The sequence below is a fragment of the Notechis scutatus genome, chromosome 4 (genome assembly GCF_049901735.1).
Source record: "Notechis scutatus isolate UNSWTSFEM ecotype Mainland chromosome 4, rNotScu1.2, whole genome shotgun sequence".
NCBI lineage: Eukaryota > Metazoa > Chordata > Lepidosauria > Squamata > Elapidae > Notechis > Notechis scutatus.
Genome location: NC_142012.1, coordinates 91,153,576 through 91,179,598, shown reverse-complemented (window position 1 = coordinate 91,179,598; position 26,023 = coordinate 91,153,576). Strand labels below are relative to the sequence as shown.

At 41.5% G+C, this 26,023-nt stretch overlaps 1 protein-coding gene and 1 long non-coding RNA gene across 2 annotated transcripts in view; both read right to left on the bottom strand.

The window, feature by feature from the left end:
* The window catches only part of LOC113421038 (microsomal triglyceride transfer protein-like), a 36,957-nt gene extending 18,985 nt beyond the window's left edge, over positions 1 to 17,972 (bottom strand). Inside the window, exons 1-9 of the mRNA XM_087964094.1 lie at positions 17,845 to 17,972; positions 13,236 to 13,423; positions 11,116 to 11,244; positions 10,221 to 10,328; positions 8,389 to 8,505; positions 6,004 to 6,143; positions 4,074 to 4,224; positions 1,158 to 1,315; positions 389 to 557 (exon numbers count right to left, since the gene is read on the bottom strand). Of these exons, the coding sequence (XP_087820220.1) occupies positions 389 to 557; positions 1,158 to 1,315; positions 4,074 to 4,224; positions 6,004 to 6,143; positions 8,389 to 8,505; positions 10,221 to 10,328; positions 11,116 to 11,244; positions 13,236 to 13,423; positions 17,845 to 17,911 (1,227 nt within the window). The 5' untranslated portion in view covers positions 17,912 to 17,972. The remainder of the gene's footprint in view (positions 1 to 388; positions 558 to 1,157; positions 1,316 to 4,073; positions 4,225 to 6,003; positions 6,144 to 8,388; positions 8,506 to 10,220; positions 10,329 to 11,115; positions 11,245 to 13,235; positions 13,424 to 17,844) is intronic.
* Positions 17,973 to 20,410: 2,438 nt separating this feature from the next.
* Positions 20,411 to 25,238, bottom strand: LOC148130822 (uncharacterized). Its single transcript, XR_015749630.1, has 3 exons — positions 25,103 to 25,238; positions 23,508 to 23,581; positions 20,411 to 20,504 (listed from the first exon to the last, which is right to left on the bottom strand). It is a non-coding gene; the product is annotated as an uncharacterized LOC148130822 (long non-coding RNA).
* Between the last annotated feature and the right edge of the window lie 785 nt (positions 25,239 to 26,023).

Sequence of the window (26,023 nt, the reverse complement as noted above, 5' to 3'; positions counted from 1 at the left end):
CTTTGACATGGAATTATTTTCTTTCAATGCAGACAGCTCAAACATTCATCAAAAGGTCACCAAGCACTGAGTACAAAGCACGGGTGTTATATGAGACAACCATAGAAAAGTTATTGTGGTATTCTATTTTTGTCAAATTCAACATTTTAATCAAATCTTTATTCCATACTTCCATGGTGCTGCTTAACATCCTTGTTGCCATGTAACTTGGGCATCTCACAGCCACATCAAAATCTTTGCCTCGCTCCACCCTTCCCTCTTTCCCTCCCTCCCTCCCACCCCCTATTTTCATTCACTCACTTAAAAGTAAAAGGAGATAAAAGCGACATTGAAACATCAAGATATGGAAAGAGCAGTACAGCGAATAGCAGAGATGACTTGGACTTACAAGCACCAGATTGAAAAGTTCCTTGGAAGGACGAGGAGACAAAGCTGCAGCGTAGAGGAAGTTTTCCAACAAGGACGATTGCTTTCTGCCCTGCAAATCCATAAATTCATTCACTGCTACTAAGGAAGGTGTTGAATGGGCAGCTATCGCAGCTTCAATGTAGAAGGGTCTAAAAATGGGACAACGCAAAAACTTTAAATGTTGAGTTAGCCAGGGATAGAATGATTAGTTTCCAGGTGTCTGCAAAATTAGTTAAGTTTGGGATTATTAAGTTCAGAGGTCTCTGCAGGGTGATAATTATGATGGCAGCCAAAGGTATACCATCGAAGTCTTATTGCACACACATGAAAAATGGGTGGGACTTTGATTACATGCTTGTGGGCTTGACTTTTTTGATACTTCCCTGCAAATATTCTGGATAAGCAGAAGGCCACACATTCATTTCCTAAACTAATTAATTAGCCTTGCGCTTTAATTTTCTGTAAAAAGGAATAGCAGTACTTTAGATGTCCTCAGGAAAGCAAAAATAATAATAGGGCATTAGCAAAATCATCACCAGTCAATTGCAAAAAAAATAATAATAATCCCAGGTTACTTGGAACAGCTTACATCCTACAAAGATAGCTATAACTCCATCAAACAAGAACTTTTGGTTATCCCATGTCCTTGGGAAGGATTTGATAGGTGGATAAAAATGCCCAATCCAGTCTAAATATCTGGCTGACTGTGCAACAAATCATAACAAGAATAATAATTTTCCTTTACTTACAACATACTCTCTGGAGCTTTCTTCAGTAGTAGAAGGATATCTTTCTTCTTGGCACTACGCAGCATCTGCACAACTCTGGAAAAATGCCAAGTAGTTGATGCTTTAGAGAGGTCAAGATCGATCTTCTTTTTGGCCAATGTTTTCAGGTAGGATCTGAGCTAAAAGAACAAGAACAATTTGCAATGCCCTCTAGCTCACCAAACATATCTTGCTACTATAAAACTTAAGATATTTACAGCCTTATCAACTTAGTACAGGTGGTCCTCGACTTGCAACCACAACTGAGCCCAGGATTTATATTGCTAAAAGAGAACTGGGTGAAGTGTCCCATTTTTATGACTTTTCTTGCCCCATTGGTTAGGTGAATCACTGCAGATGTTAGCGCCATTGTGACTTCGAACAGTTGCTAAATGTACTTTTGCAAGTGGAGGACTATCTGTATTCAAACCAAAGAAATTTACATTGCATGTGTGAATAGAATAGAATTCTTTATAGAATAGAATAGATTAGATTAGAATTCTTTATTAGCCAAGTGTGATTGGACACACAAGGAATTTGTCTTGGTGCAAATGCTCTCAGTGTACATAAAAGAAAAGATACATTCATCAAGAATCATCAGGTACAACACTTAATTATCGTCATAGGGTACAATAAGCAATCAAATCATACTAGGAAACAGTCAATATAGATCGTAAGGATACAAGTGACAAAGCTACAGTCATAAAGTTACAAGTGGGGGGGATGGGCGATAAGGAGTGATGAGAAGATTAATAGTAATAGTAGTGCAGACTTTGTAATAGTTGGACAGTGTTGAGGGAATTATTTGTTTAGCAGAGTGATGGCATTCGGGGGAAAACTGTCCTTGTGTCTAGTTGTTCTGGTGTGCAGTGCTCTATAGAGTTGTTTTGAGGGTAGAAGTTGAAACAATTTATGTCCGGGATGTGAGGGGTCTGTAAATATTTTCACAGCCCTCTTTTTTACTCATGCAGTATACAGGTCCTCGATTGAAGGCAGGTTGGTAGCAATTGCTTTTTCTGTAGTCTGCAGAATGTGTGAAATGTTCTGAGATGGGGTTTGGGTGAATCAAAAAAATCAAGATGGCAGTTGTGACTACAACAGTGAAAGATTTTTTTTCTCTCTCTCCTTGTGCCGGATTGGCAATCTGTCATAAAACTTGGTCACATGACTGAAAGATGCTATAAATAGCCAGTTTTGCCAAAACCCAGCATATACTTCGGTTTTGGCAAAATTACACCAGAGCAAACGATAGAGTGGAGCGGTAGCCTAGTGGTGGAGGTCTTGCCTCACAATCAGGAGGCTGTGAGTTCGATCCTAGGTTAGAGGCGGATGTTTCTCTCTCTGGGCACAAAGAGAATATATCTGCTGAACAAAACTTTGCACTGGCAACAGGAAGGGCAGCCGGTCATTAAAAAAACCTCTTGCTAGCTCCATTCAATTGCCCAGACACCACCCTACAAGAGATTATGGAGTCGTTAATTGACGATGACACCAGAGCAAACACTGGGTCTGCTTAATGACCATGGTGTTCACTTAGCAACAGCTACAAGTTGTAAAGTTGGGTCGGTCATGAGACTGACCTGTTTTATCACCATTACAATTTATGACTCCATTATAATCTAACAGGTTCCGTTATGGTCAAACTTGAGGGCTACCTGAATAAAGGAATATGAAGTAGGACTGTGCATGTTTTAAACTAATATGGAAGAACTGCTTTGACTTTACAGTAAGTAAAGTCAACATTTTCCTTCCAGTATCCTAAATATAAAAAAAGATGATGCTCTTTGAAGGAATCCATTGATTAAAGTTACTTCAACTTTTAAAGCACCATCATCTTTTTTGTCAGGGTGTCGTATAGTCTTTTAGGGGATTAGGGGACTGGAGGCTAAAACATATGAAGAACGGTTACAGGAACTGGGCATGGCTAGTCTAGGGAAGAGAAGGACCAGGGGAGACATGATAGCAGTGTTCCAGTATTTGAGGGGCTGTCACAGAGAGGAGGAAGGGGTCAAGCTATTTTCCAAAGCACCCGAAGGCCAGACAAGGAATAATGGGTGGAAACTAAACAAGGAGAGATTCAACCTGGAAATAAGGAGAAACTTTCTGACAGTGAGAACAATCAACCAATGGAACAGTTTGCCTTCGGAAGTTGTGGGAGCTTCATCACTGAAGGGTTTCCAATCCCTTCCAACTCTATTAATCTGTCTGTCTGTTAGTCCTGTAAGAAGATCTGCATACCTTGATGAAGAGCAAGGAAGGGTTTCTTCTAAATCATTTCCATTTTGAAACCTGTGAAGGTTTCTCCTAAATCATTTTCGTTGAAGCTTGCACAGCCCCGATCTATTTATTTATTTGATTTGTCAATCGCTTACAAGATAATAGGTATAAGTATAAACATGAATAAGAATACAGGAAATAGGTACGAATAAATGGGGACAATAGGACAGGGACGGTAGGCATGATTGTGCACTTATGCACGCCCCTTACAGACTTCTTAGGAAAGGGGGTGAGGTCAATAGTGGTTAGTTTGAGGGAAAAGGAGTGTGGGTTTGAGGATGTAACAACAGAGTCAGGTAGTGCATTCCAGGCATTCCACTCTGTTGCTGAAGTTGTACTTTCTGCAATCAAGTTTGGAGCGGTTTACATTGAGTTTGTATCTGTTGTGTGCTCTTGTATTGTTGTGGTTGAAGCTGAAGTAGTCACTGACTACTTATAATCTGTACATTATAATTACGTTATACATAATCTATACATTATAATTATGTCTTAGGGTTAATTTGATGTTCTTCCATTCGGGTTTCAACTCCCATTACCGATTGCTGGAAAATTATAAAAGGCAGATTCCGACAATGTCAGACTAGCGATTTGAACTTAGGTTAAACTTTCTGTCTCACTCACCGTCGGGCACTCGCTGCAGATCCTTTTGAATGGCTGGCTGGTTAGGTTAATGGGCTGAGGTCTCCCCAGGAGAGAGTTCAGAACTTTCTCAAGATTCTTTCCAGATAATTCTTTGGATCCAGGCATTTGGGTCAGAAGTTCAAGGTGTTGCCTAGGGAGAGAAGGAAGAGACTGGCAATTGGACCTTTGCTTTTAAATACAACTTACGACCACAATGGAGCCCCAAATTTATGCTGCTAAGTGAAGCAGAAATGAGCTTTGCCCCGTTTTACCATCTTTCTTGTTAAGCGAATCACTGCAGTTGTTAAGTTAGTAACATGGTTGTTGAGTGAATCTGGCTTCCCCATTGACTTTGCTTGTCAGAAGGTTGCAAAAGGGGATCCTATGACCCTGGGACACTGCAGCGGTCATAAATATGAACCAGTTGCCAAGGATCTGAATTTTGGTTACAGGACTGTGAGGATGCTGAAATTATGTGAAAAATGGTTGTAAGTCACTTTTTCAGTGCTCTGGTAACTGAGAACGGTTGTTGTGGCTTGCCAGCAGCCTGTGCAGATGGCAGCGGAATCGGACAGTGGGGAAGAACGGGGACCAGTCCGGGAGTCTGGAGAGGACTCGGATGAGGGTCCTGTGTCCGATGCAGAGATGGAGCCAGGACCATCTGGGAGTGGGATGCTGACTCCGGAGCCTCCGGAGTCTGGCAGCAGTGAGGCTGAGGAACAAGGGGACCCTGTTCCCAGTGCGCATGTGTGCAGAGCTGCTAGAAGGCGAGAGCAGCTGAAACAAAAGGGGCAATTCAGGAGTAAGGCTGGGAGGTGATGGCCCCTCCCATAAGGTATAAAGGACAGGCAAAGATGATGACAACTTTGCAGGAAGCAAAGTCATTAGTTCAGTTCAGAGTCATTCTTGAAGCTCTTTGGATTTCAGTTGGTTTTTTTTCTAGTTCATTTGACACTTCCTGTTATTGGCAGCACTTCACAGAAAAAGAAAGGTGGGTGTTTATCTCGAGGAACTGTTTGAGATTCATTACCGGCTGGGAATGAAAACAATTCCCAGCCTTGCAATAAAACAAGACTTGTTTTTAAAAGAAGCGTGTGTGTAATTACAGTCTAGGAAGCCTCGGTCAGAACAACGGTCACTAAATGAACTGTTTTAAGTTGAGGACTACCTGTAACTCTTCCTTCTTATTGTCTTGTAGACTTTGCATGTTGCAAGTATAGCATGGAAATTGCAACCAACGTTGCGTGGTTGGATACTTCTGGTCAGGTTTGAAGATGGCCTTGCCCTCTTCCAGAATACTCCATTCCATTTCCTTATTTTTTTATTCCTCTTAAGAACGGGTAGTTATGACTGTATTTTTGTAGCCACGGAGCAAGCATGGTCTTCGTTAACTTGTCTTTGCACCCTCCCCTCAACTACAAGAAGACTTGGGGAATTGAGTAGTGTGTGGATCACTGGAATTTTTACAGTATTGAAAATGGGATAATTTAAAATATAGAGGAAACTTTCCAAAATAGGCATTATTTCTAATTTTCTCTGATGGAACCTGGCTGCGTTTGAGAAAGTTAGCAACAATCAGGCCTGGTTAGTATCTGAGTAGAGATCTCCAGAACAAAACAGAGTTATAGGCTAGTCTACCACGTAAAAGCACATCCTGGAAGAAAGCAAACCACTCTTGTGTCCTCTGTGCTTTTCCTGGCATCTGGCTCCAGCTTCAATGAACAAGATGGCATTTACTAATGTCAGTTAATGGGGAGTTGTTAAGAAGAGATTGGATAACATTCTGTCTGAAATGGTACAGGATTTCCTGCCTGTGCAGGGGGGGTGGTGGACTAGAAGACCTCCAAGGTCTCTTCCAACTCTGTTATTTTGCTATGCGGTTAGACTTCCCCAAGCTGCAGATCAACTGAATGAACCCTACAACATTAACCTGGAGGTGATATTGACTCCAACAGATGACTTTATGCCTTGATGAATTATATGATTTTCCTCAGACGAGGCTGACTTTATGAGATTTCCTTCCATCACGTAATGGCTTTTACTTGTGGGATGCCACAGGAGTCCAAAAATCTGTTAAAAGAATGGAAATACAATCAGTTTGCATTTTCCAACAGGAGAGAATATGCGTAGCTCAGAACTGAACTGTGGAATCCTTGGTGTTCTCTGAGTTTGCTTGTTTGTTTGCAGATGTTTCATTACTTGATTGGGGAATAATATTGTCAGTGTTCCAATGTTGCTATCAGGCTATGTAATGAAATGTCAGCAAGCGAACAACTAAGCTCAGTGTTGTGCTTAGCCGGCAGCAGGTGCGGACAGCTGAGGAGAGCGAGGACTCAGATGAGGGGCCATTAGGGAGTGGACTGAGATTCAGAGATTGTGGGGGCTGCCAGCAGCGATGAGGAGGTTCCCGAGGAGCCTGTGCCAAGTGTGCGTGCGTGCAGGGTTGCTCGCGGGAAAGAGCAGTTGCAGTGGCACAGGCAACTCAGGAATAAGGCTGCAAGGTAATGGCCCCTCCTTCAAGAAGCCAGCTGTGAAGCGAACGTTCTTTGCAGGAAGCAAAGACGTTTTGAAACTCAGCCTGGACATTACAGTATCTTAATTTGGTATTTGAAGACTCTTGTGTTGTGAAATATTTCTTATCTGTGATTCTTAGCAGTCTCGTACAGTTTGGGCAAGGTTTGTGCTTATCAAAGTTAATTAGTTTGCAGCAGCCCTTTAATCGGGGATTCGTAAGACTCATTAAAAGGTTTCTGTTTCCCTTTGGTTATTGTTTGTCTTATTGGAAAAAGGTTTGGGTCAGAACACTCAGAGAGTACCAAGCACCCTCACATACTGCATGTCAGCCTTGGAAGCCATATTTTCTCAAAAGCTTCGAGGCTGCCACATTTAGTGCCTGGGAATTTGGGAGGGGGGATTTAGTAGAGAGGTGGAAGATTAGACTCAACAACATTCTTCTAAGAAAGTCAAGGACATGTTGCCCTGCACCTGGAGAGGAGTGTCTGGAGGAATGTCTCCAGTTGGGACGAAGCTTTGATTGGGCCATGTGATGGACTGGTGGGGGCAGGGGGTGGAACTTTGAATTTCTTTTGGGAAGGGAAAACCCAGAACACTCAGATTTGGGTTTTCCCAGATGTGCCAATATGACAACTCTAATAAAATGGAACTTTGAGGAAATGCTTGTCTCGGAGTTTATTGGTTTGGAGTTGGTTAGTTGAAATGCTGACAATGCATTCTGGCAGGGAGAAATACAAAACCTCGATTCACAGGTTGATTAATTACAATCAAGCATTACTTTGCAAAAATAAAATAAAAATAGTGATGAATGAATTAATGCATCTGGGTTTCAGCCATAGAGTGATAATGGTCAAGAATGTCTGATTTATGTCCTTAAAAATGTGAGGGGCTGAGTTATACCATTAGTAACTTTTGTTTAGGAAATTACAGATTGTAAATGCGTAAATTACAAAGCCAGTTGTGGTTTCTTCTTTCTAGGAGATCAGGGCTTTCATTCTAGGAGGGGGATAAGATTAGAGGTGGTATTCAGCAGGTTCTGACCAGTTCTGGAGAACCGGTAGCAGCAATGCGCCCTGGCCCCCCCGGCCCTTCTGCACATGTGCGCGCAACACCCCCCCCCCAGCCACATACCTGCACTGTGCATGAGCGCACCTCCCAGCTGATTTTTCAGCCCATTTGAGGCCTTTTTTGGCATCCTGAGGCTCGAGGGAAGCCTCTGCAGCCTCGGGAGGCTGAAAAAAGGGCCTTCTGGAAATACCAGAAGTGATGAAACGGGCCCGTTTTTCGGCCTCCAAAGGCTGCAGAGGCTTCCCTCAAGTCCCGAGAGGATGTATGTACATGTGTGCATGTGGTGTAACAACAAAAAGTAGGGACTCCAGGACATATAGAATGGGATATAGGACCTGACTTCTCATATAGCAATAAATTAAATTACATAGTATGTTACTTCAATACCTTTGTTTGTTCCCAGGGTGTCTTTTAATTTGCTCCAAATAAGGTTGAGAAACCCCAAATAAATGTTGATTTAAGTATGCTTAGAAGCCCGGGCATGTTTGGCATAAGAAATCATAATCCTGGTTTCAGATTTCAGGGAAAGATAAAATTGCTGGGTGGGTTAGTTTTACTTGTATTTTGTCTGTGAAAGATGAATGAAACTTGAGGTTTGTCTACCAACAATTTTTCTGACCATCGTAAAGCAAGATTAACGAGGAATTATGTCATCGGGGAAGAGTTCTAATAGACAGACTGTAGCATATCTGAAATATAATACACAACGTGATAAAAAAAGAAGTTGACTTGCTTTGTTAGCTGTGCTGAATCCAAATTTGGGTCTTTTGCAGGTCTGTAGGTCTTTTGTTTTCAAAACAGTATCCTTAGAGACAGCATAGGTAACCTGACAGCTTCCAGAAATGTCCTCCTAAACAATGAAAATGGGTACACTGTGATTAAAACAGCAGATGTAACTTTAGCCCTTTATATAATTCAAACATCTGTATTGCTTTGTTTGTTTCTTTAAAAGATTTCACCTGTGAAATTCTGGGTATTTTGCATGCACTGTGTTGGATCGCTTGTAATAAAACAAATTCTTCTGGGTTGAATTTATGTTAAATCTACTTTATTCCAATGTGTTTCAGGCTTAGAGATTCCCACGCAAAATGAAGGGGAAGCTGCCCGAAACTAATTCTCTAGGATCTGGAAATAGTCATCCTTGCTTTTAAAAACAAAAGGGTATCTGAGAAGGGTAAACCAGTTATGACCTGTTTCTGTATGGAAGGCCAGGATTTGTCCTGTGATCTCATACTGTAATTTTAGGAACTTCTTTTGTCATTGGGATTAGCAATACATGCCTGTGATAAGTGCCACTTATTCAGTGTTTACATTTTTCTGTTTCTGGAAGAATAGTCTACAACGGTGATATGGATTTACTATTGATGAGTTTGCCTTTACCCTAGCTGTGGTTGATATGTTTGTTGTCATTGCTTGTTTCTGCTTTGTGCTTTTTAAAAATATCGTTAGCTGTGCAGAATAATGGATTTAAGAAAAGCAGCCACATAAATGGAAATCAATCAATCAATCAATCAAATGAATGATCATTACGGATCAGTATTGTTCAAATCACCATGAATTTTGCCTAAACCATAAGGCCTGATTTATTTCAATGTATGAAAACACTTTTTAGCAAAGGTGGAGGCGTTAGATTCAATATTCAGGTAAAATGATGGCTTGGTAATACAAATAGTCCCAAAGGTACTTATAACCCAGTTCTATTGGCTGTCCTCCATGGTCATTTGACTTGGAAACCAGCCTACATTTATAATAGTTTGCAGCCTCTTATGGTCACATGATCACAATTTACAACATTTTTGCTGAAAATCAGCTGTCAGTTTTGGAAGCCATTCTAGCACCAGATGCTTCCACATTGCCACATTCTTGAGCCTGGGAAAATGGGAGGGGGGAATTTCTTGGAGTCTATGTGGTTAGACACAGTAGCATTCTTCTTCTAAGTCAAGGTCATGTTATTTCTGCACCTGGTTGAGAGGAAGTCTCAAGCTGAGAAACGAATTGTGATTGGGGTATGTGATGCAATGAGGGGTGCAGGGGGTAGATTTGTAGTTTTTACTTGTTGCAAGGAAACCCAGAACTTTCATATTCGGGATTTCCCAGATGTGCCAGTTTACTATCCAAATAAAAAAGAACTTTGGAGACTATGTCTGTCTTGGAGTTATTTGTTGGAGTGGAGGTTTTCTGGAATGCTGACACCAGCATTTACTTCCAGCTTTGGACAAAAACACCCCATAGCAGAGCTGTCAAACTCCTGGCCCTTGGGCTGGATGTGTCAGGAGCTGGTCACGCCCACACCCAGTTTAATGAAGAGGAAAAAAGTCCCAATACATCACATGACACCGTCATGATAATGTGAGTTTGACACCCCTGCCCCATAGCAAACAATGGCTTCACTTCATGACCATGGAGTCATTTCATGATCATTTGCTTAATGATTGCTGTAACAAAGGCCGTAAAATCGGGCCAGTCATGTGGGTGACCTGCTTTACAGTTGTAAGTTGAGGACTTCCTGTAGAGAGATGTCAGAACTACAGATGCTATGCAGTTCAGGGAAACTTTATATTTTACCTCAGTCATTGTTCCAGAATGGGTTTGAAACTGGAGAAGGCTGAGAAGGCCTCGTTTCAATTCCAGAATTAAAGGTTTCTCTTCTTTGGCTACGTAGAAAGCTTTGACCTGCAAGATGTAAGACAACTTTTATAGGCATGCCTAGGAAAGAATAACAAAGTGAACAAGAGATGTATAGCAGGATATAAAGGTAAGAAGCAACCTGATGTTTCAAACCAAGTGAAGAGGCCTTCTCAATTCACTGTGGTCACTCCCTTCCTCCTCCTGCTCCCTCTCTGTGTTAAAGGAGTTAGCTGAGGATTTTGGGACCTATCATCTCAATTCAACCAGAGGGAAACCAATTGGGGAAAGGCTGGATGAGAATATGGAGCAATTGATGCATTTGCTGGGAGCAGAATCAGGAGCTGCCCATTGGTATCAATCTTACTCCCATTAAAAAAAAAAAGCAGTGCTCGTCCATCCGAAAAAGGAATTCCCTCTTACTAAGCATGATAACATTCTTGTGTATTGAAAGCTGCGGTCTCAATATGCATTGAGGATGGATGCCCAGAACAATGTGCTTGAACATGAAGCTGAAAGGAAAACAGCACATAAAGAAGTCCAAATGAAAAGGGGCCACCGGCTGTTTGAGCCACAGTGGCACAGTAGTTAGAGTGCAGTACTGCAGGCTACTTCTGCTGACTGCCAGCTTCCTGCAATTTGGCAATTCAAATCTCACCAGGCTCAAGGTTGACTCAGCCTTCCATCTTTCCTAGATGGGTAAAATGAGGACCTAGATAGTTGGGGGCAATAGGCTGACTCTGTGTAAACCACTTAGAGAGGGTTGTAAAGTACCGTGGAGCGGTATATAAGTCTAAGTGCTGTTGCTATTGTCAGTAGAGAAATATTTACATACCTTTCCCTTATTCCAATGGAGGAAAAATGGTTGCTCCAGTTCAGTAGCATTCACTGAGCCTTTTACAGAATGGTCTTGGCTAGTCTGATCCTTCTTTTTCAAATCTTGATTGATGCGTAAGTCATGGAGCTAAGTCCCCAAAATGGGTGGAATAAAATTGGGACACTTCAAATCAACAATAGCATTATGAGGTGAAAACTATGTCATCAAGCAGTGCGCAAGAATGCAGTTTCAGGCAAGGAGGTAGCTCAGATTTTAAAAGGGAAAGAAATAAGGAAAAAGGCATATGTGTGCAAACTATAGTTGTGTTTAGTCTTAGATGCAGTGTAGAATTAAGCCTCAAATAGGGCACACAGTGAGTGACACAGATGATGCTGATGATGCTGAAACTGCTGGCCAGAAATGGTCTGTACTCTGATGGTTCGAGTCCAACTCTGTGAGATGGTGTGAGCTCCCATCACTCGATCCCTAGCTCCTGTTCACCCAGCAGTTCAAAAGTGTGTAATATTACAAGTAGATTAATGGGTATCATTTCATTGGGAAAAAAACTACCAGTAGCTGCATTTGTGTGTGCGGAGCATGGAAGCTGGCATGGCATCTGATTGGATGCTAGGTGAGGTGAGGTGAGAATGGCGGAGGAGCCCAGAAAAGCCAGCATCATGAGCGTCACTAGTTAGTGGTATAAAGCTAGTTTGCCTCCCAAGCACTGAACAGAATGCATTCTAGGCTGTTAGGACTGCATTGTGTGTCTAGCATGCATAGATTTCTCTGTCATATGCTAAATAAATAAATACCATAATATAGAAGCAGGTATGAAATGCTGGTATGGAGAACTATTCAACACTGCTCATCTTGCAATAATGACCGCCAGATAAATGAGAACAGGATTGTGTCCTCACTTTGTCCTCTTCTTTTTTCACCAGTTCTAAAATATGTGCCCTTGTGATAGTATGTCACCACTGTTTCATGGCGATGAGTTTTATTATTACTTTTATTAAATGTGTAGACTTGCATTATACGTAATTAGTTTACATCAAGATGCTGAGCTAGAAACCAGCAGACTATGAGTTCTAGTCTGGCCTTAGATATGAAAGCCAGATGGGTGACTTTGGGCCAGTCACTTTCTCTTAGCCCAGCCCACCTCACCTCACCGGATTGTTGTTGTGGGGAAAATAGCAGCAAGAGGGAGAAATATGTATATTTGCTGCCGTTGTTGTTGTTGTTGCTGTTGTTCTTGTTAGTTGTGAAGTTGTGCCCAACCCATCGCAAGCCCATGGACAGCGTTCCTCCAGGCCTTCCTGTCCTCTACCATCTTCTGGAATCCATTTAAGCTCACGCCAATTGCTTCAGTGACTCCATCCAGCCACCTCATTCTCTGTTGTCCTCTTCTTCTATTGCCCTCAACTGTTCCCAGCATTAGGCTCTTCTCCAGTGAGTCCTTCCTGCTCATTAGGTGGCCAAATTATTTGTGTTTCGCCTTCAGGATCTGGCCTTCTAAAGAGCAGTCAGGGTTGATCTCCTCTAGGACTGACTGTTTTGATCGCCTTGCAGTCCAAGGGACTTGCAGGATGTTTTTATTACAAAGTAATAAAAGGTGGGTTAAAATTTCAATAAATAAAAGCTAAGCCTTGCTTTTTTGGCAAATAGCTCTTTAGAAGCCTACAGCTGATAGGAAGAAACGTATCTTCTGAGTAGAGTTAAATAAAATCAAAGGGTCTATAGCAGGGGTGCCAAACTCAAGGCCCATGGGCAGATCTGGGCCATGATGTGGTCGGATTTGGCCCGCAGGGCTGTCCTGATCTACCCAGTGCAAAGAAAAAAGATCAGGCCAGTGTGGCTTCGGCCTGGTCTACCCAGTGTGAAAAGGAAGCATGCCAGTAGTTTGGGGAGTGGCATCAAGCTGGCCACGCCCACCCAGTTGGCCACGCCCACCCAGTTGGCCACACACACCCAGTTGGCCACACACACCCAGTTGGCCACACACACCCCATTTACCCCCGACGTCAACCACAGCCCTGATGTGCCCCTCAATGACATTGAGTTTCACACTCCTGGTCTATAGAACGGCCATGTTTTCCTCAGAAGCTGAAAAACCAAGAAAGCAGAAGAGCAATACTAACTTGGATTTGGAGCAGTTGTTCGCCTGCATTGTCGATGTTGCTCCACAAGAGATTCACATCAACCACAGCTTCTGCCTGAAGCTTGCTTCCCTGCAAAGTTGGCCTGGATAGGAAACTTAGTTGGTTGTCTAGTGAGTATCGGTACTGATAGAGAATTCCTGAGCTGAAGGAAGGTGTTTCCAAGTTTCCTGTAAAAAAAGAAAAGAAAACCCCCATGCTGATGTAACTTGCAAGCTTTTAAAATAAGATATTGAGTCATTGATACTATCATTGATACATGACAATTGAGTAATTGATATGTGAGAAAATAATGGTTAGCTTGGATTCACTTATTTTTCTAAGCCATGGGTCTCCAACCTTGGCAATTTTAAGACTTGTGGAGTTCAACTCCCAGAATTCCTCAGCCAGCTTTACTGGGTGAGGAATTCTGGGAGTTGAAGTCCACAAGTCTTAAAGTTGCCAAGGTTGGAAACCCCTGTTCTAAGCCATGTTTTGTGTTAATCATACGTTTATTGAATAAGCTAGAAATGGCTTCACACAACAGCCTAAGCCTAAGCAAGTGTTATGCGATTAAAACACAACATACACAATTTAACATGATGTCCTCAGCAACATAGCTTGTTGGAAGAATGGCTGAAGTCTCCTGTACCCTTATTTAGTTTTGTGTTACTTCAGAAACTATGTATCAACATTTTACCGTGAAACCCACACTGAATGCAATGCCTTCTCTAATTACCATCAATAGCTATTCAGTTTTAGGAGAAAGTAACACAGATGCAGAAAGAAACAACCCTTAAGTACCTTTAACTCAGCTTTGGGCAAACTCCTGTCCTCTGAATGTTTTGGAACTCATCTGCTCTAACCCTAAAATAGGTGAAATCCAGCACAATTGGAGGTCAACAGATAGGGAAACAGTGTTTTTGCAAAGTTTTGTTCATTATTATGAGGTACCTCAGTGTTTGTGGGCATATATGGCATACTAGACGTATAGCAATCATGACAGCCAATGTGGTATAGTGGTTATAGGTGCAGGATTAGAAATCAGGAGAGCATGTGCACCATCTTTCTTTCTTTCTTTCTTTCTTTCTTTCTTTCTTTCTTTCTTTCTTTCTTTCTTTCTTTCTTTCTTTCTTTCTTTCTTTCTTTCTTTCTTTCTTTCTTTCTTTTCTCTCTCTCTCTCTCTCTCTCTCTCTCTCTCTCTCCCTCCCTCCCTCCCTCCCTCCCTCTCTCCCTCTCTCCCTACCTATATAACAATAGCACTTAGACTTATATACCGCTTCACAGTGCTTTACAGTCCTCTCTAAGTGGTTTACAGAGTCAGCATATTGCCCCCAAACAATCTGGGTCCTCCTTTTACCCACCTCGGAAGGATGGAAAACTGAGTCAACCTATCTCTATCTCTATTTCTCTCTATCTCTATCTATCTCAATAGATAGATGGGTAGATGGATGGATGGATGGATGGATGGATGGATGGATGGATGGATGGATGGATAGATAGATAGATAGATAGATAGATAGATAGATAGATAGATAGATAGATAGATAGACAGACAGACAGACAGACAGATAGATGACACAGATCGACTGACTGACAGACTGACAAACAGACAATCATTGAATCTCAGCCACAAGAAGTTACTGGCAAACCATTGCAGAGACCTCCTGTCACCCTCAGGAGTCAGGACTTACTGAATGGAACATAGATAATATATACAATAAGCAAGATAGTAATTACAGGTCATCCTCAATTTATGACCGGTCACTTAGCAATTCTTTGAAGTTACAACATACCCTAGAAAAAGGGTACCTATGACCTGGATTTGAAATTCTGATGGCCAAGCAGACCCTACCACAGCCACATGATTACATTTTGGGTGATTGGCAACCAGACCACGCGTATGGTTATTTGCAGCATCCTGTTGTCACGCGATCACAACGATTACAATGATTTTTGCTGGAAACCAACATTTACTTCCAATTTCCAGCAAAAAAAAAAAAAACACCATTGCAGACAATGGGTTTACTTAATGACTGTGGCATTTGCTTTACAATTACCATGTTTGCTTTATGACTGTCACATTTGCTTAATGACCAGTGGGGAAATAAGTCATAAAATCAGATGAGCCACTTATGAACTGGCACAATTTACAACCATAATTCTGGGCTCAATTAGGATTATATTTCAGGGCTACCTGTAAAGACTTTTCCATAAGGATACATACCAATCATTTCTGATACTAACAGAGAGTTGTTAAATGTTACAAATGTTTAAAGGGTTTTCTTGGAAGTTAGTTTTATTGTTTTCAGTCAAAATTATTAATCATCATTATTCTTTGGATTACAACGTTAGCATATTTAGCAGCCGAATCCAGCTAACCCTTAATATATTCAGTCCCATTTATTTCACTGAAAAAGACAGCAATTCTGAATAACAGATAACAGAAAAACACAGCTGGAAGGGACCCTAGAGGTCATCTAGTCCAACCCTCTACCATTTCAAACAAGTGACTGTCCAGTCTCTTCTTAAAAACCTCAAGTGATGAAGCACCCACTGGTTCTGAAGGGAAGCCGGCTTCCACTGGTTAATTGTTCTCACTGTTAGGGAATGTCTCCTTAATTCTAGGTTGCTTCTCTCCTTGGTTAGTTTCCATCCATTGTTTCTCATCTTGCTTTTTGGTGCTTTTCAAAATAGTTTGACCCCACCCTCCTCTTCTCAGGAGCCCCTCAAATATTGGAACTCTGCTACCATGTCACCCCTTAGTCTTTCTTTTGACTAGACTAAACAAACCCAATTCCTGCAACCATTGTTCATTTGTTTTGGTCTCCAGGCCCTTAATTATCTTAGTTGCTCTTCTCTGTGCTCTTTCCATCTGTTTTCTATGGTAGTGACCAAAACTGGGTGCTGTATTCCAGGTATGGTCTTACTAAAGTTTTATAAAGAGGTTCTAATACTTCACATGAATATATGTGTGTGTGTGTTGTGTGTGTGTGTATTTTACTTTCATTTTTATCTATAGTAAAACTACTACCCTACAAAAAGATCTTGACTATGTATCAGAATGGTCAAACAAATGGCAACTTCAAATCTCAACAAATAAATGCTCTGTCCTACATATTGGCAAAAAAATCAGAAAATAAAATACAGGCTGAATAGTCAAGACCTTGTTGATGACCCAAGCTCTGTAAAGGACCTTGGAATACTCACCTCTAATGATCTAAGTGCTAGAGCCCACTGCAACTACATAGCCAAAAAGGCATTAAGAGTTGTTAACCTAATCCTACGTAGCTTTTCTCTGGTAATATCACACTACTAACTAGAGCATACAAAACATTTGCTAGACCAATACTCGAATACAGTTCATCAGTCTGGAACCCACACTACGTATCTGATATTAGCACAATTGAGAAAGTCCAGAAATATTTCACAAGAAGAGTTCTCCACTCCTCTACTCGTTGTAGAATACCTTATGCCACCAGACTTGAAATTCTAGAACTAGAAAACCTTGAATTACGCCGTCTTCGGTCTGACTTAAGCATGGTATATAAAATCATACATTGCAATGTCCTACCTGTCAGTGAATACTTCAGCTTCAACCATAACAACACAAGAGCACACAATAGATACAAACTCAAAGTAAACCGCACCAAACTTGATTGCAGGAAATACGACTTCAGCAATAGAGTGGTCAATGTCTGGAATACTCTACCCGACTCTGTAGTTTCTTCCCAAACCCCAAAAACTTTAACCTTAGACTGTCTACTATTGACCTCACCCCTTTCCTAAGAGGTCTGTAGGGGCGTGCATAAGCGCACCAACGTGCCTACCGTCCCTGTCCTATTGTTTCTCTTATTCTTTTATTTTTCATATATGTACCCATTTCATGTATTCACAACTATGTATACTGTATACTTATTATCTTGTAAACAATTGGCAAATCAAATAAATAAATAAATAAATAAATAAATAAATAAATAAATAAATAAATAAATAAAATAAAAAATCCACTTTTAAAAATTATAATAAGTCCTAAGCAGGACTCAGAAGCAAGGTCTGGTAAGAAGATATGCACAGAGGGTTGCACAGCATGACTTTGGGTGACATTTGTGATGATTAGAAATCATTTAGTTTGATTTGGCCACATCAGTTTTATTTTTCAACATTGGCTGAGACCAAACAATAAGTTTAGGTCCCAGGACCTCCTTAATAAATTATACATTTTAGCTTCATTATGCAATGATGCAATTAGGCACTTATAATTTCTGTGGAGCTTTACCTTTTCAACGCTCTCTGTTGCTAATTAGCATTTCAATGGGGGATTTAAGGTCTTTCAATGCTATACAATGCCCACATGCAGCAAATCAACCATTTTTGAAGGGTTGAAAATAATAGTCACAGGAAGCAACCCATGCTCAGAGTTTGCAGCAATATTCAGAAGCAAAGCTTTTGAATCCAGGGGTATGAAGTCAGAAACATCCTTTTTTTTAAAAAAAAAGATCTCATATTACAGAGAGTGGGTAGTTTGGGGTTAAAAAAAAAGTTTGGGCTAATTTCCCATGATGCTCCCGTTTCCTCTTGTTCCCTAAAATAACAACACTCAGTCTCTTACCTTCTGCTGCAGCAGCTAAGAAAAAGAAAAGCCACCAAGAATACCGGGAAGCTGCCTGCAATTTCATGCTGTGTTTTGCGGGTGCAGAACTGAACACACAGTGAAGGTTGTCCTTTCAACACAGACTCGGCCAAGCTGGGATTGCCCATATATTATGTGGGCACAGCCCCGTCTCGCTTCCTATCCCCAACTTACACATCACAAGGAAGAGCAAATGATTAATCGTTCATAGCCGCCCAAATGAAAAAAAAGAAGAAGAAAAAAAGAAGATAGAAAAAGCCGAAGCCTCGAAGAGTCCCGGGAGACAGCGCTTCAAATCCAGATAGGTTTGAAAGAGAGCGAGCTGAGCTCTCTTTAGAAACGGCGAATGTCAATCAGCTTCTGTCCTGAATGGGCCCTTTTTATTCCCTGCATAGCAACTGAAGTCTCTCTCTCTCACACACACACCCCTCCTGCTTTCATCCCCTTCTCCGTCTTGAGAGGGAAACTGATGTGGAAACTTTGCCAGATTGTAAAAGGAGGCCTTTCTTTCCCGGGTGTACACTGAAAAACTCTGTGCCTCCCACTAGAATTAAAACAAGAAAAGGGATTTATTTATTTATTTATTTATTTATTTGATTTATTTATTTGATTTGCCAATTGTTTACAAGATAATAAGTATAAATGTATACATAGTTGTGAATACATGAAATGGGTACATATAAGAAAAATAAAAGAATAAGAGAAACAATAGGACAGGGACGGTAGGCACGTTGGTGCGCTTATGCACGCCCCTACAGACCTCTTAGGAAAGGGGTGAGGTCAATAGTAGACAGTCTAAGGTTAAAGTTTTTGGGGTTTGGGGAAGAAACTACAGAGTCGGGTAGAGTATTCCAGACATTGACCACTCTATTGCTGAAGTCGTATTTCCTGCAATCAATTTCTGGAACAAATGCTTTCAGGAAGAAAGTGCCATTCCACCAGCCCATTTCATTATATCTCCTGCAAGTTTCTTCTTCTTCTTTTTTTTTTTTTAAAGCCAGGGAAGAACAACATGTGATTTTTCCAGGACGTACATCCTCCATACAGGTCGTCCTTGACTTATGACCACAATTAAGCCCCAAATATTGATTGTTAAGGAAAACAATTATTTGTGAGTTTTTGCCCCGTTTTTTTTTTTTTGGCCACAGTTGTTAAGCAAATCAGTGTAGTTGTTAAGTGAATGCTGCAGTCATTAAAAGAATTTGGCTTTCCTCTATTGGAAATTAAAACCCACCCCTCTCCTAGGAAAATGAAATATTTTAGGATATACTAAAAAGGCAGAATATTTCCCCTAAAAAGAGAAGTAGAAACTCACATCAGAAACAGAAGCTCACCCCCCCACACCTTTGTTAATGGGTGCGCCATTAATGCCTGGGCCAGAGTATTCTACATAACAAAGGCCTCTACCCATCTCACCACCTGGCCTGGGAAGACTGCATCAGCCAGCACTTAGGTGAAGCCATGTGGTCCAGACAAAGCCCACCAAGTTAGCTAAGACCCCCGCCCCTGGGAGTCTAACAGCCAATGGGATACATTTCTTACACAGGAACAGGAAACACTAAGGTGGTGCCCAACAGACTCTAGAAAAAGTACAGAGAAGAGCAACCAGGATGATTAGGGGAGGCTAAAACATACAACGAACGGTTGCAGGAACTGGGCTTCTCTCGTCTAGTAAAGAGAAGGACCAGGGGAGACATGATAGCAGTCTTCCAATATTTGAGGGGCTGCCACAGAGAGGAAGAGGTCAATCTATTTTCCAAGGCACCTGAAGGCCAGACAAGGAATAATAGGTGGAAACCGAACAAGGAGAGATTTAACCTGGAAATAAGGAGAAACTTTCTGACAGTGAGAACAATCAACCAATGGAATAGAAGTTGCCCTCGGAAGTTGTGGAAGCACCATCACTTGAGACTTTCAAGAAGAGATTGGACTGCCATTTGTCAGAAATGGTGTAGGGTCTCCCGCTTGGGTGGAGGGTTGGACTAGATGACCTACAAGGTCCCTTCCAACTCTGATTATCTGTTAAATCTGTTAAAAAAAAACTAAGGGTCTCTCAGCATCTCTTCCTTTTCCTTCTTTTCCTTCACCCAACATCTTGAAGCATGTGATTGTCCTTTCCACTTTGGAGCTCCAAGCCATGTGATCCTATCCATTAAACCATCTTCCCAAACAGCCTCCATGTTTCCAGTGCCTTCTTCCCCACTTGGAACTGAACCCAGAAGGATAATTCTTCCAATACCCCCATTGCTTTTGCTCGTCAGGAGCCAGTTGGAAAGGTTACAAATGGCAATTATTTGAGAATGCGAATACATGACGGTTGTCTAGCGCCTGAATTTTAATTATGTGCCCACGAGGATGTTGCAGCCGTCACAAGTGTGAAAAACGGTCATGCCACTTTTTTCAGTGCAGTTGTAACTTTGTAACAGTCACTAAACAAATGGTTGTAAGTCAAGGACTATCTGTAGTCAGTTCTGGTGCTGCCTGTTCCTCCTTCCTCAAATTATTTTTATTTGGGGGAAATAAACTTGAGGCAGCACAAGGCAGAGTTCGGGATTTATCAGAGGAAAGTTATGTTGGTCGACGATGGCAAATCATCTCACATTACTCATGAAAATGAGAAAAATCTTCATATAACATATCTGGTAAAAACAAAAACAAAAAGCAAAGAAATTGTCAGAAGAACAAGTTGTTGTTCAAAGCTATTCCTCTTATAGGGTTCTGTGCTCTTCTAAAGAGCTTCAAGTGATTAATTTTGTCACTTCATTGGTACTTATGGAAAGTGTTGGAGCTTTTACTGATTTTAGCCATGCACAATGCCAAGGTACACAACGCAAACACACTGGTCTGAGTCAAAGATCACTTTGATTAGATTAATGCTTTTGAACAAGGGCCAACATTCCTTATTTTTTCCCCCCCCAGAGGGAGGCTCTCTAAAAGTTTGACTTCATTTGGAAATGAAATTAGGACAGGTTTCTCCTTTTAAAACCTACCACTGAGGATGCCATTGAAATTCGGTCAAGTTTGATCTGAAGAATAAAGTCATTTAATTAGAGATCCCATCCGACAAACTGAGAAATAACGGGCAGAGTTTTTTGGCAAAATTTTCATTTTTCACCAGGCAATCAGATAGGTCGAAAGATGTCTCTCAGTTTTTATGTCAAAAGATCCAACTGACCACAGAGATAAGGTTACATTCAAATTTTCTCATGCTGGGATAATTGTTCCTACAATTTCTATTATTTCCAACCAGCTGCTTCTGATAGGAGATAAAGGAAATTATAATTTACACTTCTGGGTGGCCCAGATTAAAGAAGGCTACCTGATCAGAGATCAGAGTACAAGTTGAAAGCCAAATACATGCTGATATTTATTTAATCTTCTGGCAGCTAAGCATGGTATAGCTTCCAAAGTGTAAATCTTATTGCATGGCATGCTGTGAAAATGTTGGAGGTTTCAAATCTAGTCTCACAGATGTCTATTGTGTCTACCCAGCCTGGCATTACCTGTTGTTCTGATGTAACTGCTGGGTAGTTACTGGTGGTGCTTCCTATTATCCAGGAAAGTATCCTACCCTAACCCTCATTTATGAGATAAGACAGGTGTCCTCAAACTGCCACTGATCCGCAGCCTGCCGGGAACTGGGCCACGCAAGTTGTTAAAGCCCCATTTGCGCATGTGTGGGATGCAGGCTCCTTGGTCCACAGGAAAAAAAACACTCTCCAAGGTAATGGGGAGGCCGCTGAGATAAGAGGCCCACAAAATGTGTCTTATTACAGAAGAATGAAAAAGTAAAACATGACATTTCTACAATTCAATCGCCTGGAGAAATGTTATTTGGAGAGAGAGGGACCAAATTCACACAAGATAAACAACATCGAAAGAACAAACTCACACAAGATAAACAAAACCAAACTATAATTATGATTATCTGTTCATAACAATGTGAAACCAGAGCTGCCAGTTCTTTAGCTGGAGTTGGCAATTTATATGCATTAAACCCTCCCAAGAACCTAGCATCTCATAATCCGTTAGTGTAATGTATGTCTTGATCCAAGCAGTAGGGCCTTTTCCAATTGACAGATGGAAATTTTATTGATTTGGAAATCCCGCAATATTTTAACCTGCTCATTTTCAACTTCTTTTTTAATTATATATGCCCACCTATTTTTCATTACTGGCACAACATAATTTTTAGAGATGTTCAAGTGAATCTTTTTGGCAATTGTTATTATCCTGTAAGAAACTTCTTTAAAATGCAAACAGTCAGTGCTGAGAAGAAAAATCGAAATGCAGATCTATTGCTCCAGAGAGATTACAAGGTGCTGGAAGTCCACGACAAATTAGTCAGTTCCTATAAGAAGAGGCCAGACAAGGAATAATGGATGAACAAGGAGAGATTCAACCTGGAAATAAGGAGAAACTTTCTTACAGTGAAAACAACCAACCAATGGAACAGGTTGCTTTCGGAAGTTGTGGGACCACCATCACTTGAGTCTTTCAAGAAGAGATTGGTCTCCCATCTGTCTGAAATGGTGTAGGGTCTCCTGTTTGGACAGGGGGTTGGACTAGATCCATGATGGCGAACCTATGGCACGCGTGCCACAGATGCTACATGGAGCTATTTGTGCGGGCACGCGAGCCCCAGCGAAACTTACTTGCAATGCGCATGTATGCGCCTCCCAACTGATTTTTTCGGCCTGTTTGAGGCCTTTTTTGGCCTCCCTGAGGCTTGAGCGAAGCCTCTGCAGCCTCAGGAGGCCGAAAAATGGGCCCGTTTTGTCACTTCTGGTATTTCCGGAGGCTGAAAACAGGCACTTCTGGTATTTCCGGAAGGCCTGTTTTTTGGCCTCCCAAGGCTGTAGAGGCTTCCTTTGAGCCTCAGGGAGGCCGAAAAATTAGCTGGGAGGAGCGCACATGTGCAGGTAAGGGGGCACGGGAATGGGTGTTGCATGCACATGCACAGGGGAGGTGGGTCACATTGCCTTCTGGGTGCTGGCACACGAGCACGCGTGTGCAGTTTTTGGCACAAGAGCCCAAAAAAGTTAGCCACCACTAGACTAGATGATCTACAAGGTCCCTTCCAACTCTGATTATCTGTTATCTGTAAGAGATGGGGCACAATTCAAGTTAAGGTTATGGATCATAACCATAACAAAGCATAACATCCCGTGCATAGCCGGATATACCATGCATAAATAGTCAATATATACAGAATTTCTTCTTCAGAGCAATAATGCAAGATACAATAGAGTTTAATTAGCACATTCAGGAAAGAAATAAACAGGTTAGCACACACACAACAATTATATAGTCTGCCTTACCACTTACCTATTTCTATAAAGTACAAAAAATCCTTGAAAGGTTTAGGAATCTTAGAATCTGACTAAGGAAACCCCCATTAACATTGTAAATCATCCATTTTCTGGGGTAAAATGGTCAGCCAATAAATTGGATAAATAAATTTATTAATGAATTCATTAAGATGCTTTCACTTAATATTTTTTGAACTTTCTCGTACTCATGATTTGCTTAACTGAGGGACTAACAGCTCTTTGACCAGATAGAATTGAAATCACCATGTACTCTCTATTTGTCATATTTTAAATACTCTCTTATTTCTTAGACTTCAAGACTTTACTTACAGTAGCTTACAAATCTGTCTGGGTGGAATCCAATGCATCTTCCCCTTCAGTGGTGTTCTCTACAAACCTTGTTTCTACAACACACAAAAAGGAGTTCACAATCAGGAGGCTGTGAGTTCGATCCTAGGTAGAGGCTAATATTTGGAAAAGACTCTCCTGCTCGAGCCAGGGGGTTGGACTAGATGACCTCCAAGGACCCTTCCAACTCTGTTGTTCTATGTTCTAAGTATGGTAAGATGCCAATTCTTGGAACTATGATCCAAGGTAATTTCCGTACCATTTTAATTACAATATAACACGGTCTAGAGTTATTCAATTATTGTTCTACCCAAATAATCATAACATAACTATCCTTTATTTCATTTAAGCTATAAGCAAATGTGATTACAAAGAGGCTATGATGATGCTGTAATTCACTACAGGTAGTCCTCCACTAACAACAGTTCATTTAGTGACCGTTCAAAGTTACGGACGACACTTAAAAGAAGTGACTTATGACCAATTTTCACACTTACGATTGTTGGAGCATCCCCATAGTCATGTGATCACAATTCAGATGCTTGGCAATTGACTCATATTTATGACAGTTGCAATGTCCTGGATTCATGTATTCACCTTCTGCGACCATCTGACACACGAAGTCCATGGAGAAGCCAGATTTACTTAACAACCATGTTACTGACTTAACAATGGAGGTGATTCACTTAATAACCATGGCAAGAGAAGTCGTAAAAGTCTCCCCGAGCTACAGAAATGTTGGGCTCAATTGTGGTTGTAAGTTGAGGACTACCTGTAGTGCAGAAATTACACAGGGTTTGGGTAGACTGAGTGTTTTGGAAGATAGGTCAGAAAACTAGGATTGATGTTAGCTCTTTGTCAAGAATAGCGAGGGCAGTGGTGGCTAACCTTTTTGGGCTCCTGTGCCAAAAATTGTGTGCACGCTTGCATGCCCATGCTCATGTGCCAGCACCCAGAAGGCAATGCGCGCACCCCTGTCCCTACACATGCGTGCGCAATCCCCTCACACCCACCCACCCACTCTGCTGCTCCCTTACCTGCACTGCACCTCACAGCTGATTTTCAGCCGGTTGGAGGCCTTTTTCGGCCTCCCAGAGGTTTGAGGAAGGCTTCTGTAGACTTTGCAGGCCGAAAACTAGCCCCGTTTCATCACTTGTGGTATTTTCGGAAAAACAGGAAGTAATGAAACAGGGCTAGTTTTTGACCTGCAAAGCCTGCAGAAGCCTGCAGAAGCCTTCCTCAAGCCTTTGAGAGGCCGAAAAAAGGCCTCAAACCAGCCGAAAATCAGCTGTGAGGCGCGCGCAGTGAGGTAAGTTTGCCTGCAGCTTGCGAGCTGGCACAAATAGCTCTGTGTGCCACCTGTGGCATGTGTGCCATAGGTTTGCCATCACAGAGCTAGGGTCACAAACCTGGGTTTGCAGGCATGGAAAAGATGAAAATGCATTCCGGAGCTGTTTTCCAAATTTGCATTCGTTGTGTGGATTTTCTAAGTAGCCCAGGGAGGAAAACTAGTGTGAAATTACATAATTGCATAATAGGAATGATCAGAAATTACATAATGTCAAAGTTACACTCACCATTCTGATCAACTCTTTCACCAGTGGTGAGTAGCCCCTGCCTTGAATAGCCTTGAAATGGGTCTGTAACTTTTAACCAGTTCCCAAAAAATGTTGAAAGAAATGGATGGTGGAAAGGGCAGAGTGACAGGTTACAATGACAGTAGATAGCTAAGAAGCTAAATACACACAGGGTCCTGTTTTATCTGAGTCCCTGGGTTTCACTATGAAGGACTTTGCCCAAATTACAATTCGGTTGTACTTTATTGAAACTTTCCACTTGTCTCACTGCAGTTCCTTCAGGCAGACAGTTAAATTAGGCCATTTCATAAACTCTGGTTGGGCTGATGTACCCTTAGGTGCCCCAGCGTGCCTGCCAAAGAATCTGTTAATCTTTTCTTCCCATTTTCCTTTTCTTAAAATATAAAATAGGAAGTTGGAATAACTAAAGTGTGTTCTGACCCAGGCTTTGTGAAACATAATGAAACACAAACTTGTTTTAAAAGCAAAACCTATTTTAATGCAATGCTGGGAATTACTTTCGTTCCCAGCAAGAACTAGTCTTAAACAGTTCCCCAAGATAAGCCCACGCCTTTCAGTGCTGTGAAATGCTGCCAAAGCCAGAAATATCCAAATTAATTATAACAGAAACCAACCGAAGTATCAGAAAAAAACATCCAGAGTACATAGAGCTTCAAGGAGAACTCAGAATCTATTGAGCTTCCTGCAAAGTGTTTGTCATTGAGGTCTGACTTTGATGCCTTATGGGAGGGGCCATCACCTCCCAGCCTTACTCCTGAGTTGTCCCTTCTGTTTCAGCTGCACTCACCTTCTAGCAGCTCTGTGCACATGCGCACTGGGAACAGGCTCCCCTGGGTCCTCTTCCTCGCTGCTGCCAGACCCCGAAGGCTCCAAAGGCAGCTCCCCACTCCCAGATTGTCC